Source organism: Salmo salar, chromosome ssa05 (genome assembly GCF_905237065.1).
Source record: "Salmo salar chromosome ssa05, Ssal_v3.1, whole genome shotgun sequence".
Classification (NCBI taxonomy): domain Eukaryota; kingdom Metazoa; phylum Chordata; class Actinopteri; order Salmoniformes; family Salmonidae; genus Salmo; species Salmo salar.
Window position 1 is genome coordinate 76,158,865 of NC_059446.1, and position 22,696 is coordinate 76,181,560.

At 41.6% G+C, this 22,696-nt stretch overlaps 1 protein-coding gene across 1 annotated transcript; it reads right to left on the reverse strand.

Moving 5' to 3' along the window:
* Positions 1–252: 252 nt before the first annotated feature.
* On the reverse strand, positions 253–5,671 carry LOC106574635 (uncharacterized). Its single transcript, XM_014150629.2, has 2 exons — positions 4,517–5,671; positions 253–4,254 (listed from the first exon to the last, which is right to left on the reverse strand). Exon 2 carries the CDS (start codon positions 4,232–4,234, stop codon positions 2,648–2,650), a length of 1,587 nt encoding a protein of 528 aa, XP_014006104.2. The 5' UTR covers positions 4,235–4,254; positions 4,517–5,671; the 3' UTR covers positions 253–2,647.
* Between the last annotated feature and the right edge of the window lie 17,025 nt (positions 5,672–22,696).

The window sequence follows — 22,696 nt, forward strand, 5'->3', positions numbered from 1 at the left end:
CTGGTTGCGATCAATTCATCTGAAAAATATGTTGTTTTGTGTTTTTAGTTTTTTCTTTTTCACATTTTAGTGAAAAATGTAGTATCTTCTATGAAGAGTGAACTGCAATATCAGCCCTTTTATACAAGGCGAGAAAATAAAATGATTGCAATAAGACTGTTGAATTTTCATGGTTTATTGGTCTTCATTTGTGTTTTTTTGTTTTACTACAGGAAGTTCTAAATCATGACAAATATAAACAATACACACACATACAAATACACACCTTTATTTGTGGAAGACATATTATGTACAATGCATAGGAGTATGTTCATAATGAGACCTCAGGGACTTCAGATGACCTTGTGGTTTGAAAGGCCATTGTAACCTGAGAAACCCAACAGAATATTGAGTTGAGTTTATATTTGATGTACAGTTGGCAGAACCCTGATAAGACTGAGGCATTGCATACTCCTGGGAGTAATGCTCCTTCATACATCATAGGTTACCTCAAACATCTATACAGTATAATATGTACAGTAGTTATTTATATTCCTATCAAGACAGATAATCAACGATGAATAGAGCAATATGATTTTAAAAAATGAAGATACAGTTAAATCTAAATAACCCATACCTTTGAAAATACATTTACATTTATATAGGTAGTAATGTATAGGGCCAGGTATTCAATATCCCTGGATATGAAGTCTAATTCCTCTTATTTGATTGTTTATGATCTAACTTGATGACTCTGTAGGATTGTTTCTGGGTTTGACCTTCACTTTGGTTCCATCTTTACTTCCTTTGCGATCCCATCTCTCGTAGTTGAGTATGATTTCCCTTCCGGTATCACAAGTCCGGGTTGTGGTGTGGGTCTGGCTGGCTGACTGGCCATGGGTCTGGAGATGACTGAAGCCAGCCATGGGTCTGGAGATGACTGAAGCCAGCCATGGGTCTGGAGATGACTGAAGCCAGCCATGGGTCTGGAGATGACTGAACAGGCGCTCAGGGCCCTGTCGTGTCTTTGGCATCATTAAACTGAAGATTCATCTTTATCAAAAATTCTCTGTAATTATTATTACGTGATTAAACTACTTAATCATGTAACTAATTAACTAGGACGTCGGGGCACCAAGGAAAATATTCAGATTACAAAGTTATAATTTTCCTAGTATAATTTTCAGATTTTTAAGATCTGATCACTTAGTCTTCTGATTAATGAATTATTATTTACCTCACGTTAGTCTCATTCCAAACGTCGTAAATTGTTGGTTATCTGCACGAACCCAGTCTTCACTATGAGTCATCCATACATCAATTGTCTTAAAATCATTTATTTACTAACTAAGTACTCACAGAAATGCATAACACAAACAAACAATGGTTACAAAGAAATTATAGGGGAATGTGCCCTAGTGGGCTAAACCGGCATGGCGGCTTGTTAGACAAAGGGACTGAGAAGGGCGCAAAAGATAAAAGACACTACAAAGTTGATAATTATAACAATTGAAATGCTAACCCTTTGCACATGAACGCTCACTCATTCGGGAATAATTGCAATCAATATATATATTTACGCTCAGTGTGTCGTTGGGATCTCTGTTGAAAAGTTTGTTTCTGTTGGAGAGTTTGTCCGCCCTCTCTCTCTCTCGTGGTTAGAATGGATAGTTGAGAGTGACATTCATTCATGTCATTAAAGAATAATGTTTCGGGGGTTGTCGGTCTTCGCATTCAATGATACCGAATTCCTAGCTGCAGACTAGTAATTTAATATCAAAGACTTGTTCTTATTCTGTCGGTATCGATAGTCTAAGAGTTTAACCACGTGGGATGGTTAAAAGATTCAGCGATCTACTTAAACCTTATTTCCCTCTGTGATAGAGGTACTGGTCTGGTCTCAAACCTTGGCCCTCTCGTTATCGAGGTAAGCTGGTCTGGTGATAGAAAACCCAGGTGGGGGTTTTATTCGGAACATAGAAAAGGGCTGTCTCATGACGCCAGGTCATGTCTGTGCTCCTGGGGGCGTGCCAATGACTTAGTGAAACTTTAAACAGAAATACAATTCTCTCACATTAACATCATTACATAGCATCACATCATTTCACAAATAGTATCATCTTTACTCATTCATTTTATACAACAATTAGATGTAAGCCTCATAACTGAGGCTATTGTATAAACAGTGTTATGGTAATGTGGCCGTATTGTCTCTCATGAGTTTCACAAAATTGTACCAAATGGACCAGTTCGTAGCTGGATTCTTCGCCGATCTTTTATACATTCTCCAGAACATAAATATTGTTCGGACCTCCAGTTCTGTGAGGTGGAAGAAATTCCTTTGTTCCCTCTGAAAACTCACTCTCTCTCTATACTGTGGCCATGAGGAGATAATCTCCTCCAGGAATTTACGACCTCTCTGACCACAGCAGCCTGGGTGTAGGAGACAGAGAGAGATGGTGCAGAGGTAGGGGGATGGTGCTCACTGTGTCCAAAGAGGGCAACGTCATGACAGCCCATAGCATGCAGTATGGAGAGCACTGGTTCAACACTTCATGGAGGTAGTTCCATATATGTTTCTTATATTTTCATGGTATTTTGTTTTTCTCATTTTGAAGCTGAAGGCAATATCCACATTTAGAGAACAATAACAGTTTCTCTAATATTTTTATGAGAACGTTTCCTTTAATTTGAATGTCCATCTTCCACTTAAGATGTTACCTTCAAATACCTTAAAACTCAGGTCAGACTCCTTTCTGATTTTAAAGAGTAGTTTGAACACCAAAGGCTGTTTCTTTTGTTCCATGTGTATAAAAAGACTCAGTCTTTGACGGCTAACACTAAGGACTGTGCCTGTCTTCTGGATTCTGTGCTCCATGTACTTCAGACACAGATGGAGTAGTGCTGGGGTGAGGGGGCATTGATCCTGTAGATTTATTTTGTGACCCGAGGAACCTTCAACCATTGGGAGTAACTTCCACAAGATGTCCAAGTCCCGAGGAAGCACCTGCTTTAGGATTTTGAAGTCTCTAGGAGGAGACGAAATAATGTCAATGGACAGCAGTGCCTTTTTTAAGAAATTTGACTTAATCAATGGTTGCCTGCCCAGATAAACTATGTATGGCAAACTCTTTGGTGGTATGTTAATACTTCTTGTGAACGAGGGTTCTAGGTACATCTGCAGACGGTTGGCAAGTATTGTGGCAAATATTTTCTTCTCTCGGTTAACTGACATATTGAATCCATCAGGTATTTGTCTCTTCCCGCTGAGTATTTCATTGTATTCATGCTTTAATGTCTCTGTTTCCATGAGGTCCCCTTCCCTTGGTCCATTTGATGAGTCGGTCAGGGATTTCATTGCCACAAGGACTTCTGCCCCACTGATTTGTCCTGCTCTTCTATCTAATTTGGTCTTGTATTTTAGTTCACCATCGCCCAACTTCCTCAGCTTTTGATGAACATCTGTTAACGTACTTCCTATTTTAGGAACATGGATCTTCAGAGACACAGGGTTGTGATCTGAAATCCCTGAGTCAGTGTGAATCTCACAGCTCTGGGCAAATGGGGCTTTGTCCTGATGCATGAAGAACATATCTATCCGGGAGTGGCTGGTGTTCTGAGAATGAGTGAAGGCTTCTTCTGTTGGGTGTAGTCTTGCCCATGTGTCTTGGAGGTTCAGTGAGGAAATGAAACTCTGCAGGAGAGGTCGTAGGGATGTGTGCCGTTTATGTTCAGATGCTGTACGATTGTCAAAGTCAAGGTCCAAAACTGTGTTGAAATCCCCCCCAATCACGAAAGTTCCGATCTTCATCTCCTGAAGATACTGAGACAGCCTCCCCAGTACTTGCTTGTCTTCTTTATGATTGTACACGTTCACGAGCGTGAAGAGTTGACCATACATGTGACAGAACAGCACAATGTAGCCACCAGCGTAATCTTCATCATGGCAGATGTACTCATAGTGTGGTTTTAGTTTTTTATTCACCAGTATGGCCACTCCTTTGCTATTCGGAGAGTAAACTGTAAAGTAAGAGCTCCAATGTATTTTCATCTCTTCCCATCCATGTCTTTCCATCACTTTATAGCAGTTAGGTCCAATGTGAGTTTCTTGAAGGAAGATTATGTCACCATTCCTGCCACACTTCATTATATCAATACATTTATTTGGGCTGCGTTTTGTGGGTTTAACACCACAAATATTCCAGGTGATGATTGAGAGACTTTTTCCTGTATATTTTGCCATAGTTCTTGCCATTGGTGTTCCTAGGTTGGATTCTAAAACAGAAAGATATTGAGTTCATAATAAGCTGCTTTAAATCAGACTTTCCTACTTCTAACCAAAAGATTCAGCCAGATTCAGCATGTATTTGCATAAACGCAGATTTAACACAACTTTTTTCCAGAATATTATTTTTAAAAACAAGGCTTAAAGATGAATCTCTGATTATCTGCCGTTCACCATCATATACATGTAATAATAGTATAGTTCTTCACAGTTATGTCACCAACACATTTAAAAAATGTATAATAACCTCACCTGTGTAGTGCTGATCCAGGTGTGTCTTCTCTGCTGTGCTGTATGACCTGTGTAGTGCTGATCCAGGTGTGTCTTCTCTGCTGTGCTGTATGACCTGTGTAGTGTTGATCCAGGTGTGTCTTCTCTGCTGGGCTGTATGACCTGTGTAGTGCTGATCCAGGTGTGTCTTCTCTGTATGACCTCTGATACTCAGGTGAGTCTATGTATACATGTAAATAAATGCCTGCATCCATACAAACATCTACACCCACCTCGGTGTCATACCAGCACCTATCTCTAGATCGATGTCATTGATAAGACTTATGTAATGCCTCCCGTAAAACAGAGCTACGTAGTTCATTTGAATTTCCATTTCCAATCGAGGTTTTGAATCACTACCTTTAATTTTGATCAAGCGAATTATATGTTATTGTTGAAGTAGGAATTTACTAAAAATGTAATCAAACAATTATTTTTTATTGAAATCTCATTATGATATTTTATAAAACATCTTACTTGTATATCTCTTACATTTTATAAGAATTGATTTGTCTCACTATTTGAGCTTCCACTGTGTAATCAAGCAATAAGGCATGAGGGCGTGTGGCATAGGGCCAATATACTGTACCACGGCTAAGGGCTGTTCTTAGGCACGACGGGGGAAGGGGGAATTTCGTTGTTGTTGTGTGTCTTGCTTTGAGAGGTAAGGAATATCTTCTGAGAATTGCGTATGAACACTTGAGGACAAATTACCATTATTTTCATATAAATTCAGTAGTGCCAAATTTACCTGATAACTGGATTACTATTTTTGATTCAGATTGTTGTTTCCTGAAAAATGGCACAGGTTCAGTGACATTTATATACTGGATTTATACATTTATATTCAATTAGTTGTATAGAACTGGATAATGCATTGAACATGTTACAAACACGTACAATTATTACTGTATTATTTGATTCATACAGTGGTGTAAAGTACTTAAGTAAAAATACTTTAAAGGGTATTTTTGGGTATCTGTACTTTACTATTTATATTTTTGACAACTGTTACTTTTACTTCACTACATTCCTGAAGAAAACAATGTGCTTTTTACTCATACATTTTCCCTGACACCCAAAAGTACTCGTTACATGTTGAATGCTTAGCAGGACAGGAAAATGGTCCAATTCACGCACTTATCAAAAGAATATCCCTGGTCATCCCTACTGCCTCTGCTCTGGCTGACTCACTAAACACACATGCTTTGTTTGTAAATTATATCTGAGTGTTGGAGTATGCCCCTGGCTTTCCATAATATATTAAAAAAAACAGAAATTGTGCTGTCTGGTTTGCTTAATATAAGAAATTCGAAATGATTTATATTTTTACTTTTGATACTTAAGTATATTTTAGTGATTACATTTACTTTTGATACTTACATTTTTTTACATTTCTACATTTTAGTCATTTAGCAGACACTCTTATCCAGAGCGACTTACAGTAGTGAATGCATACATTTCATACAATTTTGTTTTATTTTTTTTTCTTCCTGTGCTGGCCCCCCGTGGGAATCGAACCCACAACCCTGGCGTTGCAAACGCCATGCTCTACCAACTGAGCTACAGGGAACTTAAGTATGTATAAAATCAAATAATTTTTTACTTTTACTCAAGCAATATTTTACTGAGTGACTCACTTTTAATGAGTCATTTTCTATTGAAGTATTTTTACATTTACTCAAGTCTGAGAATTGGGTACTTTTTCCACCGCTGGATGTACAGTGGGGGGGGGGGGGGGGGGGAGTATTTGATCCCCTGCTGATTTTGTACGTTTACCCACTTACAAAGAAATGATAAGTCTATAATTTTAATGGTAGGTTTATTTGAACAGTGAGAGACAGAATAACAACAAAAAGATCCAGAAAAACTCATGTCAAAAATTTTATAAAATTATTAGCATTTTAATGAGGGAAATATGTATTTGACCCCCTCTCAATCAGAAAGATTTCTGGCTCCCAGGTGTCTTTTATACAGGTAACGAGCTGAGATTAGGAGCACACTCTGAAAGGGAGTGCTCCTAACCGCAGCTTGTTACCTGTAAAAAAGACATCTGTCCACAGAAGCAATCAGATTCCAAACTCTCCACCATGGCCAAGACCAAAGAGCTCTCCAAGGATGTCAGGGACAAGATTGTAGACCTTCACAAGGCTGGAATGAGCTACAAGACCATCGCCAAGCAGCTTGGTGAGAAGGTGACAACATTTGGTGCGATTATTCGCAAATGGAAGAAACACAAAAGAACTGTCAATATCCCTCGGCCTGGGGCTCCATGCAAGATCTCACCTCGTGGAGTTGCAATGATCATGAGAACGGTGAGGAATCAGCCCAGAACTACACGGGAGGATCTTGTCAATGATCTCAAGGCAGCTGGGACCATAGTCACCAAGAAAACAATTGGTAACACACTACGCCGTGAAGGACTGAAATCCTGCAGCGCCCGCAAGGTCCCCCTGCTCAAGAAAGCACATATACATGCCCGTCTGAAGTTTGCCAATGAACATCTGAATGATTCAGAGGACAACAGGTGAAAGTGTTGTGGTCAGATGAGACCAAAATAGAGCTCTTTGGCATCAACTCAACTCGCCGTGTTTGGAGGAGGAGGAATGCTGCCTATGACCCCAAGAACACCCTCTCCACCGTCAAACATGGAGGTGGAAACATTATGCTTTGGAGGTGTTTTTCTGCTAAGGGGACAGGACAACTTCACTGCATCAAAGGGACGATGGATGGGGCCATGTACCGTCAAATCTTGGGTGAGAACCTCCTTCCCTCAGCCAGGGCATTGAAAATGGGTCATGGAAACACACGGCCAAGGCAACAAAGGAGTGGCTCAAGAAGAAGCACATTAAAGAAGAATGGCTTATTTGGAATATGTTAATGCACACATTTTGCACACTGTAAAGAGAAATGCATAGGAAATATCTATTAAATGTTCCTGATGACATTTCTTCTATAAGTATTAGAAGCATAGACAAATACAGATGAAGTCGGAAGTTTACATACACCTTAGCCAAATACATTTAAACTCAGTTTTTCACAATTCTGACATTTGATCCTCGTAAAAATTCCCTGTCTTAGGTCAGTTAGGATCACCACTTTATTTTAAGAATGTGAAATGTCAGAATAATAGTAGAGAGAATTATTTATTTAAGGTTTTATTTCTTTCATCACATTCCCAATGGGTCAGAAGTACTCAATTAGTATTTGGTAGCATTACCCTTTAAATTGTTTAACTTGGGTCAAATGTTTCGTGTAGCCTGCCACAATCTTCCCACAATAATTTCGGTGAATTTTGGCCCATTCCTACTGACAGAGCTGGTGTAACTGAGTCAGTATTTTAGGCCTCCTTGCTCGCACACGCCTTTTCAGTTCTGCCCACGAATGTTCTATGGGATTGAGGTCAGGGCTTTGTGATGGCCACTCCAAAACTTGACTTTGTTGTCATTAAGCCATTTTTCGACAACTTTGGAAGTATGCTTGGGGTCATTGTCCATTTGGAAGACCCATTTGCGATCAAGCTTTAACTTCCTGACTGAGATGTTGCTTGAATATATCCACATCATTTTCCCGCCTCATGATGCCATCTATTTTGTGAATTTCACCAGTCCCTCCTGCAGCAAAGCACCCCCACAACATGATGCTGCCACCCCCGTGCTTCACGTTTGGGATGGTGTTCTTCGGCTTGCAAGTCTCCCCTTTTTCCTCCAAACATAACGATGGTCATTATGGCCAAACAGTTCTATTTTTCTTTCATCAGACCAGAGGACATTTCCCCAAAAAGTACGATCTTCGTCCCCATGTGCAGTTGCAAACCGTAGTTTGGCTTTTTTATGGCGGTTTTGGAGCAGTGGCTTCTTCCTTGCTGAGCGGCGATTTAGGTTATGTCGATATAAGACTTGTTTTACTGTGGACATAGATACTTTTGTACCTGTTCCTCCAGCATCTTCACAAGGTCCTTTGCTGTTGTTCTGGGATTGATTTGCACTTTTTGCACCGAAGTCATCTCTAGGAGACAGAACGCTTCTCCTTCCTGAGCGGTATGACGGCTGCGTGGTCCCATGGTGTTTATACTTCCGTGCTATTGTTTGTACAGATGAAAGTGGTACCTTCAGGCATTTGGAAATTGCTCCCAAGGATGAACCAGACTTGTGAAGGTCTACAGAGGCCTTGGCTGATTTCTTTCAATTTTCCCATGATGTCAAGCAAAGAGGCACTGAGTTTGAAGGTATGCCTTGAAATACATCCACAGGTACACCTCCAATTTACTCAAATTATGTAAATTAGCCTATCAGATGCTTGTAAAGCCATGACATCATTTTCTGGAATTTTCCAAGCTGGTTAAGGGCACAGTCAACTTAGTGTATGTAAACTTCTTACCCACTGGAATTGTGATACAGTGAATTATAAGTTAAATAATCTGTCTGTAAACAAGTGTTGGAAAAATGTCTTGTGTCATGCACAAAGTAGATGTCCTAACTGACTTGCCAAAACTATAGTTTGTTAACAAGAAATTTGTGGAGTGGTTGAAAAACGAGTTTTAATGACTCCAAACTAAGTGTTTGTAAACTTCCAACTTCAACTATAATCTGGCTTTACATGGATACATCGGGATTTGGGCAAAATGCCAAGTATCAGATGAAAGTGTGGATAGCTATCAGATACCCATAGACTTCCAGTAGTTAGCATTGGCTCGCAAAACTACCTCTAACTTTCTTCATACTGAACACTGAGGCATACAGTGCATTCGGAAAGTATTCAGACCCCTTCCCTTTTTCCACATTTTGTTACGTTACAGCCTTATTCTAAAATGGATTAAGTAAAAAAACTAATATCAATCTACACACAATACCCCATAATGACAAAGCGTAAAAAAACGTTTTATACATTTCTTACTAAAAATAAAAAACAGAAATACCTTATTTACATAAGTATTCAGACCCTTTGCTATGAGACTCGAAATTGAGCTCAGGTGCATCCTGTTTCCTTTGATCATCCTTGAGATGTTTTGCCGATGTCCACCTGTGGTAAATTCAGTTGATTGGACATGAATTGGAAAGGCACACACCTGTCTATATTAGGTCCCACAGTTAACAGTGCATGTCAGAGCAAAAACCAAGGCATGAGGTCGAAGGAATGGTCCTTATAGCTCCGAGACAGGATTGTGTCAAGGCACAGAACTGGGGAAGGGTAGCAAAAAATGTCTGCATCATTGAAGGTCCCCAAGAAAATAGTGGTGTCTATCATTCTTAAATTGAAGAAGTTTGGACCCAACAAGACTCTTCACAGATCTGACTGCCCGGCCAAACTGAGCAATCAGGGGAGAAGGGCGTTGGTCAGGGAGGTGACCAAAAACCCCCAGAGCTCCAGAGTTCCTCTGTGGAGATGGGAGAACCTTCCAGAAGGACAACCACCACTGCAGCACTCCACCAATCAGGATTTTATGGTAGAAGCCACTCCTTAGTAAAAGGCACATGATAGCTCTCTTGGGACGGCAGGTAGCCTAGTGGTTAGAGCGTTGGACTTGTAACCGAAAGGTTGCAAGATCGAATCCCCAAGCTGACAATGTAAAAATCTGTCATTCTGAACAAGGCTGTTAAGGCAGTGTTCCTAGGCCGTCGTTGAAAATAATAATTTGTGCTCAACTGACTTGCCTAGTTAAATAAAGGTTAAATAAAATATATTAGAAAAATAGCTCTCTTGGAGTTTGACAAAAGGCACCTAAAGGACTCTCAGACCACGAGAAACAAGATTCTCTGTTCTGATGAAACCGAGATTGAACTCTTTCGCCTGAATGCCAAGTGTCACATCTGGAGGAAACCAGGTACCACTCATCACCTGGCCAATATCATCCCTACAGTGGCAGCATCATGCTGTGGGGATGTTTTTCAGCGGCAGGGACTGGGAGACTAGTCAGGATCGAGGGAAAGATGAACGGAGCAAAGAACAGAGAAAACCTGCTCCAGAGCACTCAGGACCTAAGACTGGGATGAAGGTTCACCTTCCAACAAGACAATGACCCTAAGCACACAGCCAAGACAACGCAGGAGTGGCTTTGGGACTAGTCTCTGAATGTCCTTAAGTGTCCCAGCCAGAGCCCGGACTTGAAATCTGATCTAACATCTCTGGAGAGACCTGAAAATAGCTGTTCAGCGACACTCCCCAACCAAACTGACCGAGATTGAGAGGATCTGCAGAGAAGAAACTCCCCAAATACAGGTAGTGTCATACCCAAGAAGACTCAAGTCTGTATCGCTGCCAAAGGTGCTTCCGAAAAGTACAGAGTAAAGGGTCTGAATGCTTACGTAAATGTGATATTTCAGTTTTTATTTGTTATAAATTTGCTAAAATTAAAATAAATGTTTTTTCTTTGTTATTATGGGGTATTGTGTGTGGATTGATGAGTGAAAAAAAATATTTAATCAATTTTAGAATAAGGCTGTAACGTAATTTTTGGGGGAAAAAGTCAAGGGTCTGAATACTTTCCGAATGCACTGTATACTTCCATTCATTTTTTAAACTGGTACCGTGGACCTTCAGACAAGACTTGTGAGGCTTTTGTTCATCCTAGAGTAAACCAGCCAACATGTACATGGTTGTGAGAGACACCTTTCCATAGAGGGCTTTGATCTATTAGTGTGTAGCCCAAACTGTTTGGAGACTACAGACAGAAGTTGGCAGATGGGCAGTATCGACTTCAGACGAGTCCGGGAGAACACCATCGTGTTTGTGAGTGTTTCATCTTTCTATAGAAGTGTCATGATATTTTGTAGGCCAAACCATTCTGGCCCTGCAGACGTTTTCATGAGAAGACCAATTTTTGGGATGTCTCATGGTCTGACAAACACTGCTGTAGCTCTGCCACCTTTTACCGCAGATATGGAAGTGCGACATCGGCGCATGCGGTGGATTGAGACGTATCCAATGCAAAAAAAGAGATATCTTAAACAGACAGATTTTGATCGACTCTAGGGATTTAAGGGAAGTGCTTTCTTATGACTTTCCCATCTGGTTAAAGTTTCTTCCAGTTGTCGATCATGCTTCAGCTCCCACAAATCGTTGATGTGACAAGAGATGGTTGAGGCATGACTGTCCCCTCACCCAAAATCTACTTGCCTTATGGCTGAAGAATTTGCAATACAAGATTAATGATCAAGCTAAGATACCCAGTGTGTGGTACTTCAGACGGTGTTGTCTGATACACATGGATGAAAAGGAATTGCCAACTGTGGCAGCTGTACTCTTTAAATTCATAGAAGACTCTGGGCTTAGCATTACCACAGATAAAACTATCCCTTTACAGTACTACTAAAATTCAGAGAAGACTCTGGGCTCAGCATTACCACAGATAAAACTATCCCTTTACAGTACTACTTAAATTCAGAGAAGACTCTGGGCTTAGTATTACCACACATAAAACTATCCCTTTGCCACCAGGCCACAAACCCAGAACAGTGAGTGAAGGTCAAACACCAGAACCAGTCCTAAAGAGCATGTATGATTTGTGACAAACGTGTCATCCATGCCATTTATGAGGAAGGACAATAATTTTTTTTAGGAGCATGGCCTTATTTCTATTACAGCACATTTCACATATTACTTACTACCTGTCAGGGCAATGAGATTGAGACTGTAACCTCCTATAAATATCTTGGAATTTTAATTGATGACGGCCTCTATTTTAAATTGCATATTCAACAACTTACAAAAAAATTGAAGCTGAAGTTGGGATTTTATTTTAGGAATAAGGCCTGTTTTTCTTTTGAAGCCAGAAAGAGGCTAGTATCAGCTAAATGTATGCCTATACTAGACTATGGGTATATTTTATATATGAATGCTTCCACTCAGTGTTTGAGATCAATTGACACCTTTACCATGGAGCATTGAGATTTATTTTAAACTGCAAAACCCTTACGCACCACTGTACTTTATATACCAGGGTTGGCTGGCCTTCTCTAGTCACTCGTAGGCTCAGTCACTGGTATACTTTTATTTACAAAGCCTTTTGGGTTTACTACCATTTTATTTGGGCATTTTTATTGATCAGACATGTGGTGGATACTCTCTTCGTTTGCTGGACTTTATCCTGCTAACTGTTCCAAATGTCTGAACTGAATTTGGTAAAAGGGCTTTTATGTACTCTGCGCCAACGGCTTGGAAAGCCTTACAAAATACTTTAAACTGGAAGAAATTGTCCCGATTGGTGTTTTTAAATCATTGATGAAGGATTTTGAGGCTGATTCCCTGACCTGTCAATGTTTTTAAATAGATTTTTTATGATTTTGTTATACTCTTGTGAATTCTATGGTTTTTTACTAGATTACCGGTAGTTTTTCAAGTCGTCTGTCTGTAATTGTGTAATGACTTGGTGCTGCCTATCTTGGACAGGACGCTCTTGAAAAAGAGATTTCAAATCTCAATGAGCCCTTCCTGGTTAAATAAAGGTTAAATAAAAAATAAATAAAACTGTCATTCATATATTCCATTCACCCAGCGCAATGTAACATCAATAGGTTAAGGCTACTAAATAATACTCCAAATTTTACCTGTACCCATCACGAGGCTGCTACAACTTAGCCTATTAATGAAGGTTTACAATGTAGGTGCACAGAGAGAGAGAAATTAGAGTAATCAAGGTGAGAAACAATACCACTGTGGTGGGAAATTGTATATTCTGAAGACATGGCCTTGAATCGTACAAGCTGTATGCATCCTTTGTTCTTCTATCTAACTTTATATATGTTCTAACTTAGAATATGTGGACAACTACAAATACCTAGGTGTCTGGCTAGACTGTAAAATCTCCTTCCAGACTCATATTAAACATCTCCAATCCAAAATTAAATCTAGAATCGGCTTACTATTTCACAACAAAGCCTCCTTCACTCACGTCGCCAAACATACCCTCGTAAAACTGACCATCCTACCGATCCTCGACTTCGGCGATGTAATTTACAAAATAGCTTCCAATACTCTACTCAGAAAACTGGATGCAATCTATCACAGTGCCATCCGTTTTGTTACCAAACCCCCTTATACCACCCACCACTGCGACCTGTATGCTCTAGTCGGCTGGCCCTCGCTACATATTCGTCGCCAGACCCACTGGCTCCAGGTCATCTATAAGTTTATGCTAGGTAAAGCTCCGCCTTATCTCAGCTCACTGGTCACGATGACAACACCCACCCGTAGCAGGCGCTCTACTGTAACTTCCGGCGCCGACAGAGATGGCCGCCTCGCTTCGCGTTCCTAGGAAACTATGCAGTATTTTGTTTTTTACTGTGTTATTTCTTACATTGTTACCCCAGGAAATCTTAGGTTTTATTACATACAGTCGGGAGGAACTATTGGATATAAGAGCAACGTCAACTCACCAACATTACGACCAGGAATACGACTTTCCAGAAGCGGATCCTCTGTTTGGCCCACCACTCAGGACAATGGATCGGATCCCAGCCGGCGACCCAAAACAACGGCGCCGCAGAAGGGGCAGACGGAGCGGTCTTCTGGTCATGCTCCGTATACGGGTACATCGCGCACCGTTCCCGAGCATACTACTCGCCAATGTCCAGTCTCTTGACAACAAGGTAGACGAAATCCGCGCAAGGGTTGCATTCCAGAGAGACATCAGAGACTGTAACGTTGTTTGTTTCATGGAAACATGGCTCACTCGAGACACGCTATCGGAGTCGGTACAGCCACCTGGTTTCATCACGCATCGCGCCGACAGAAACAAGCATCTCTCCCATTTTGTTGCTCCCAGCCTATAGACAGAAACTAAAACAGGAAACACCCACGCTCAGGTCTGTTCAATGCTGGTCCGACCAATCGGATTCCACGCTTCAAGATTGCTTCGATCACGAGGACTGGGATATGTTCCGCATAGCGGCAAACAACAACATTGATGAATATGCTGATTCGGTGAGCGAGTTTATTAGCAAGTGCTTCGATGATGTTGTACCCACAGCGTCTATTAAAACATTCCCCAACCAGAAACCGTGGATTGATGGCAGCATTCGCGCAAAACTAAAAGCGCGAACCACTGCTTTTAACCTGTCTGGGCTAGGTGGGACGATTTCGTCCCACTTGGCTAACATCCGGTGAAAATGCATAGCTTCACAATTCTAAATCCACTATCGTTATATTAAACATTTATGTAAATACATGTAGGTTACAGTTTTTAAAAGCTTAACATCTTGTTAATCCAGCCAGTATGTCAGATATCAAAAATGTTTTGCGGCGAAAGCATACATTATAATAATCCGAGGACAGCTCCCGCACACACAAGCATTACTGGCATTTTCCAACCAAGCATTAGCGTCACTAAAGTCAGAAATGGCAATAAAATAATCAATTACCTTTGAAGATCTTCTTCTGGTGGCAATGCCAAGTGTCCTAACTACTTAGTGAATGTCAATTATGTTTGATCAAATCCATTTTTATAGCCTAACACCAAACATTTGTAAACCGCTTGCGTCGTGATTTCCGTCTCCTTCAACTTTGGACGTGACATTCGTGGTAATTACACTCACAAAACAAACGTGTATCTAGTCAAGGTTGGCTTCATTGCAATCCTCTGATTGTTAGTGACACATCAACCTTGATGGTTTTTTTCCTGGGACGTATTGGCCCGAAAGAAGCCGATTTGAAGACAGCGATCAATGACAGCTTTACGCACCAGTGGTAGGAGCGGTCTATCGTTGATTGACTATATTTTGGCCCAATGACCACTGATCATCTTGAAATCTAGCTTGGAAGATAGCCAATGAGCTAAGGTAAATGACGGTGTATAATGGTTATAGGTTTGAAGACCAGCCTTTGTCGTAAACTCTGGCGTAAAAGAGGTTCTCCAGTCATTGCGAATTCTACTTGACGGAGCCACGAGTGTTACGCATAGCGGTACATAATCAATAGCGTTTTCAGCAAGTTTATTTAGTGAAATTATGGCGAATAAATCAGGAAAGTCTAAAACAAAGTCTAGGTATACAGATTTGACCGAGATTTTAGAGGAAATTGATAGAGAAAGCGAGACAGAATTTCTAGAGGAAGATGATTCTTTCAGTGAAGATAGCTTTGACTCCAGGACTGAAGATATGTTTCTACATGGGGAGGATGCCGTGCTGGATAAGTAAGTGGTCATGTTATTGTTTGAAATGAATAATATGAAATATATATATTTTTTTATTGAGATTTTCTTATTTTATTTGCAATATATAAAAATTCCATCAGTAACGCAATGTCTTCCCTGTGGCTCAGTCGGTAGCGCATGGTGTGTATAATGCCATGGCTATGGGTTCAATTCTCACGGGGGACCAATACAAAAAAAAATAATAATGCGTGAAATGTATACATTCACTACTGTACGTCGCTCTGGATAAGCGCATCTGCTAAATGAAGTATAAAGTATAAATGTATAAAGTACACCTTGGCTGTACTGTGTGTTTATATATATATATATATATTTTTAATTGAATTTACATAAACGTGGAATGGAACAGCAATTCACCATAATGTTCCCTGTACTCTATATAATACACATATGTTTATTTTACATGTTGATACAGGGCTCATATGTGAAAGTATTCTTACTGAGTTTTGCCTTTCATTCACAGTGGGAGTGATTCTGATTATGAGCCACCAGTGGCTAGGTGCCCATCCCCCTCTGAAGCTGGTTCATCCAGACGGACCCCTGCTGTCTCTGGCTCCACACCTACCCGGCCATCTAGAGGTGTGAAGTCAGTAACAAAGAAACGGAGGTGGGGCAGAGAGAAACCTTCAAACAAAGGGACAGAGGGTCGTTGGCACTCTGTGTCAGAAGAAGATGTGGAACCAATTCCACCAGTTTTCAGACCCAAAAGGCAGCCAGGCCCTCAACTTGACATGACTGCAAAGTACAGCCCCCTTCAACTTTTCCAACTGTTTTTCACCTCGTCAGTTGTAGATTCCCTGGTGTCGAACACCAATAAGTATGGGGCTAAGAAGCAGTCAGGAAAGAAAGAGGCATGGAAGCCCATTTCCATTTCAGACCTTTTCTGCTTTCTTTCACTGGTCATTTACATGGGGCTGGTGAAGTTGAAAACTCTGAAGGACTACTGGAAGACGTCAGCCCTCTACCAACTGCCTTTCCCCATGACTGTGATGTCTTGCAAACGGTTTCTGTCTATCTCACGGGCACTTCACATCAGTGACCCAGAAGTTGATGGGGAGAATGACAAGCAGAGAGGCACACCAAGGTTTGATAGGCTATGCAAGATCAAACCTCTCTACCCCAACATCGTTGAGGCCTGCAAGACCTATTTTCAGCCTGCCCAGAACCTGTCCATTGATGAGAGGATGGTAGCCTCAAAGGCCCGAATCAGCCTAAAACAATACATGAGAAACAAACCGACCAAGTGGGGATACAAACTGTTTGTTTTGGCTGATTCTGTGTGTGCCTACACCTGTAATTTTTTGTTTATGAGGGGAAGAGCAGTTTTGCAACCGGTAATGGACTGAGTTATGATTCCGTTATGGAATTACTGGATTTTCAACTGCTGGGGAAGGGCTACAAACTATTTGTAGACAACTTCTACACAAGCCCTACCCTGTTCAGAGACCTGAGGCAGCGTGATGTGTGGGCTTGTGGGACCATTCGGACCAACAGGGTGGGCTTTCCGAAAACCAAGGAAAACGACATGCCTAAGCGGGCTGAGCGGGGTACCATGCGATGGATCCGTGAAGATGGCCTGCTGTTTGTGAAGTGGATGGATACCAGGGAGGTGGTCATGTGCTCCACTATCCACAAGTCCTTCAGTGGAGATCAGGTCATCAGGCGTGTCAAGGACGGTAGCGGGGCATGGAACACCAAAAATGTCCCCATTCCAGTAGCTGTCAAAGACTACAACAAGAGCATGGGGGGTGTGGACCTGTCAGATGCACTGATAGGGTACTACAATGTGCTACACAAGACCATGAAATGGTACAAAACATTTTTTTATCATTTTATTGATATTGGTGTGGTCAATTCTTTCATTCTACAGAAGGAAGAGAGCTGTGGACAGCCCCCCATCTCTCAGCTTGCATTCAGAGAGGTGCTCATCCAGGAGCTTGCTGCCTATAGCAAGTCCACTGAAGCACCTTCTGTCCCCTCTACCTCTGTCTCTTCTGCTCCAAACTGTGGTGTTCACCTGCCCAGATACATCTCTGCAGGCATGGATGTGCCTCCGGGCAAAAAGGCCACAGTGGGGAGACGTCGCTGTGCCCTTTGTCACAGAAAATGTGCCATCACCTGCACCACCTGCGCAGTAAGCCTCTGCTTTACAGCAGAAAGAAACTGCTATGTGCCATGGCACCATCAGCACAATATTGTGGACTGAGGGTCTTCACAGTATTGTAAATATAAATTGTAAATAGTTCCCAATGTTAATTTTTTACTTTTTTTTTGGGGGGGGTGTTAGAATGACATTTGTATTTTGTATATAGTTGTTTCTTTCAATATGTATCACTGTACCAATTTGGCCACTTGGGTACATTTGGGTACATTGGTGTGGGACACCTGGGTGACCTCATGATCAATGGCATGTGGCTCGCTCATTTTTGGAGTTAATTTTCCAAAACTTTGCTCAGCTATTGTTGCCATCTTATTTTCTGCAATCAAACCATCCCCAGCATCCCATCTGTATGTTTGTCTGTTCTTCTTTATTTGAAAGATGATACAGCAACAATAAAAAACAGAAAACGTATGTTTGTTTCCTTGTATTTTCTTCTACCAGATCTATTGTGTTATATTCTCCTACATTCAATTCACATTTCCACAAACTTCAGAGTGTTTCCTTTCAAATGAAACCAAGAACATGCATATCCTTGCTACTGGGCCTGAGCTACAGACAGTTAGATTTGGGTATGTCTTTAGGCGGAAATTAAGAGAAGTGGGGGGGTAGCCCTAACAGGTTTTAATCAGGGCAAGGTGACCGGAAACATGACCGAATACAAACAGTGTAGCTATTCCCTCCGCAAGGCAATCAAACAAGCTAAGTGTCAGTATAGAGACAAAGTGGAGTCGCAATTCAACGGCTCAGACACGAAAGGTATGTGGCAGGGTCTACAGTCAATCACGGACTACAAAAAGAAAAACCAGCCCCGTCGCGGACCACGATTTCTTGCGCCCAGACAGACTAAACAACTTCTTTTCCCACTTTGAGGACAATACAGTGCCACTGACACAACCCGCTACCAAAACCTGCGGGCTCTCCTTCACTGCAGCCAACGTGAGTAAAACATTTAAACGTGTTAACCCTAGCAACGCTGCAGGCCCAGACGGCATCCCCAGCCGCGTCCTCAGAGCATGCACAGACCAGCTGGCTGGTGTGTTTACGGACATATTCAATCAATCCTTATCCCAGTCTGCTGTTCCCACATGCTTCAAGAGGGCCACCATTATTCCTGTTCCCAAGAAAGCTAAGGTAACTGAGCTAAATGACTACCGCTCCGTAGCATTCACTTCCGTCATCATGAAGTGCTTTGAGAGACGAGTCAAGGACCATATCACCTCCACACTCCCTGACACCCTAGACACACTCCAATTTGCTTACCGCCCCAATAGGTCTACAGACGACGCAATCACACTGCCCTAACCCATCTGGACAAGAGGAATACCTAGGTAAGAATGCTGTTCATCGACTACAGCTCAGCATTTAACACCATAGTACCCTCCAAACTCGTCATTAAGTTCGAGACCCTGGGTCTTGACCCCGCCCTGTGCAACTGGGTCCTGGACTTCCTGACAGGCTGGCCCCAGGTGGTGAGGGTAGGTAACAACATCTCCACCCCGCTGATCCTCAACACTGGGGCCCCACAAGGGTGTGTTCTCAGCCCTCTCCTGTACTCCCTGTTCACCCACGACTGCGTGGACATGCACCCATCCAACTCAATCATCAAGTTTACGACACTATAGTGGTAGGCTTGATTACCAACAACGACGAGACGGCCTACAGGGAGGAGGTGAGGGCCCTCGGAGCGTGGTGTCAGGAAAATAACCTCACACTCAATGTCAACAAAACAAAGGAGATGATCGTGGACTTCAGGAAACAGCAGAGGGAGTAGCCCCCTATCCACATAGACGGGACAGTAGTGGAGAGGGTGGAAGGTTTTAAGTTCCTCGGCGTACACATCATGGACAAACTGAAATGGTCCACCCACACAGACAGCGTGGTGAAGAAGGCGCAGCAGCGCCTCTTCAACCTCAGGAGGCTGAAGAAATTCGGCTTGTCACCAAAAACACTCACAAACTTTTACAGATGCACAATCGAGAGCATCCTGTCAGGCTGTATCTCCGCCTGGTATGGCAACTGCTCCGCCCACAACCGTAAGGCTCTCCAGAGGGTAGTGAGGTCTGCACAACGCATCACCGGGGGCAAACTACCTGCTCTCCAGGACACCTACACCACCCGATGTCACAGGAATGCCAAAAAGATCATCAAGGACAACAACCACCCGAGCCACTGCCTTTTCACCCCGCTATCACCCAGAAGGCGAGGTCAGTACAGGTGCATTAAAGCTGGGACCGAGAGACTGAAAAACAGCTTCTATCTCAAGGCCATCAGACTGTTAAACAGCCATCACTAACATTGAGTGGCTGTTGCCACCATACTGACTCAACTCTAGCCACTTTAATAATGGTTAAATTGATGTAATAAATGTATCACTAGCCACTTTAAGCAATGCCACTCTATATAATGTTTACATACCCTACATTACTCATCTCATATGTATATACTGTACTCTATACCATCTACTGCATTTTGCCTATGCCATTCGGCCATCACTCATTCATATATTTTTATGTACATATTCTTATTCATTCCTTTACACTTGTGTATATGAGGTAGTTGTTGTGCAATTGTTAGGTTAGATTACTTGTTAGATATTACTGCATGGTCGGAACTAGAAGCACAAGCATTTCGCTACCCTCGCATTAACTTCCGTGGGCTAGGTGGGACGTGAGCGTCCCACCTAGTCAACAGTCAGTGGAATCGAGTGGCGCGAAATACAAAAACCTTAAATATGCTATAACTTCAATTTCTCAAACATATGACTATTTTACACCATTTGAAAGACAAGACTCTCGTTAATCTAACCACACTGTCCGATTTCAAAAAGGCTTTACAGCGAAAGCAAAACATTAGATTATGTCAGGAGAGTACCCATCCAAAAATAATCACACAGCCATTTTCAAAGCAAGCATATAATGTCACAAAAACCAAAACCACAGCTAAATGCAGCACTAACCTTTGATGATCTTCATCAGATGACACTCCTAGGACATTATGTTATACAATACATGCATGTTTTGTTCAATCAAGTTCATATTTATATCAAAAACCAGCTTTTTACATTAGCATGTGATTTACAGAACTAGCATTCCCACCGCAAACTTCCGGTGAATTTACTAAATTACTCACGATTAACCTTCACAAAATACATAACAATTATTTTAAGAATTATAGATACAGAACTCCTTTATGCTTCAGATTTTAAAATAGCTTTTCGGCAAAAGCACATTTTGCAATATTCTGAGTAGATAGCTCGGCCATCACAGGCTAGCTAATTTGACACCCACCAAGTTTGGCGCTCACTAAACTCAGAATTACTATAAGAAAAATTGGATTACCTTTGCTGTTCTTCGTCAGAATGCACTCCCAGGACTTCTACTTCAACAAGAAATTTAGTTTTGGTTCAAAATAATCCATAGTTATGTGCAAATATCTCCATTTTTTTGTGCGTTCAGGTCCCTATCCAAAGGGTGACGCGTGAGCGCATATCGTGACAAGAATTTTCAAAATATTCCATTACCGTACTTAGAAGCATGTCAAACGCTGTTTAAAATACATTTTTATGCGATTTTTCTCGTAAAATAGCGATAATATTCCAACCGGGCGACGTTGTTTTCATTCAAAGGCTGAAAGAAAAAATGGAGGATTCTCATGAACGCGCATATCCAGTGTCACTGTCCTCAGCCTGACCACTCACAAAATCTGCTGCAGTTATTCGCCCAGAGACAGCAGACGCCCCAATCCACTTTCTGGCGCCTTCAGACAGCCAATGGAAGCCTTAGAAATTGTCACGTAACAGCAGAGATACTGTATTTTCGATGGAGATAACTCAGAAGGACCAGAAATTGTCAGACAGGGCACTTCCTGTATGGAATCTTCTCAGGTTTTGGCCTGCCATATGAGTTATGTTATACTCACAGACACCATTCAAACAGTTTTAGAAACTTTAGAGTGTTTTCTATCCAAATCTAGTAATTATATGCATATTCTCGTTTCCGGAAAAGGATAAATCGGTACGTTTTTTATCCGGCCGTGCAAATACTGCCCCCTAGCCCCAACAGTATCTGCTAACCATGTGTAAATGACAAATAACATTTGATTTGATTTGATTTAGCAGGTATATCTCACTGGTCATCCCCAAAGCCAACACGTCCTTTGGCCACCTTTCCTTCCAGTTCTCTGCTGCCAATGACTGGAACGAATTGCAAAAATCGCTGAAGCTGGAGACTTATATTTCCCTCACTAACTTTAAACATCAGCTATCGAAGCAGCTAACCGATCGCTGCAGCTGTACATAGCCCGTCTATAAATAGCCCACCCAATCTACCTACCTCATCCCCATATTGTTTTTATTTACTTTTCTGCTCTTTTGCACACCAGTATTTCTATTTGCACGTCATCATCTTCTCATCTATCACTCCAGTGTTAATTTGCTAAATTGTAATTACTTTGTTACTAGTGCCTATTTATTGCCTTACCTCCTCACGCCATTTGCACACACTGTACATAGACTTTCTTTTTTTGTTCTATTGTGTTATTGACTGTACGCTTGTTTATTCCATGTGTAACTCTGTGTTGTTGTTTGTGTCGCACAGCTTTGCTTTATCTTGGCCAGGTCGCAGTTGTAAATGAGAACTTGTTCTCAACTAGCTTACCTGGTCAAATAAAGGTGAAATAAAAATAAATAAAATAAAATATCATGGTTCGTGCAGGTGACTGGGTATGACCCCCTCCTCAGACGAATTGGTAGAATGCTCAGAATATGTTCTGGAAGTTAAGATATGAGACTGCATATGACTGGCGATAACAGCCGGTCACATGCAGTCACACGCCCCTTCAGAGCTTCTGACAG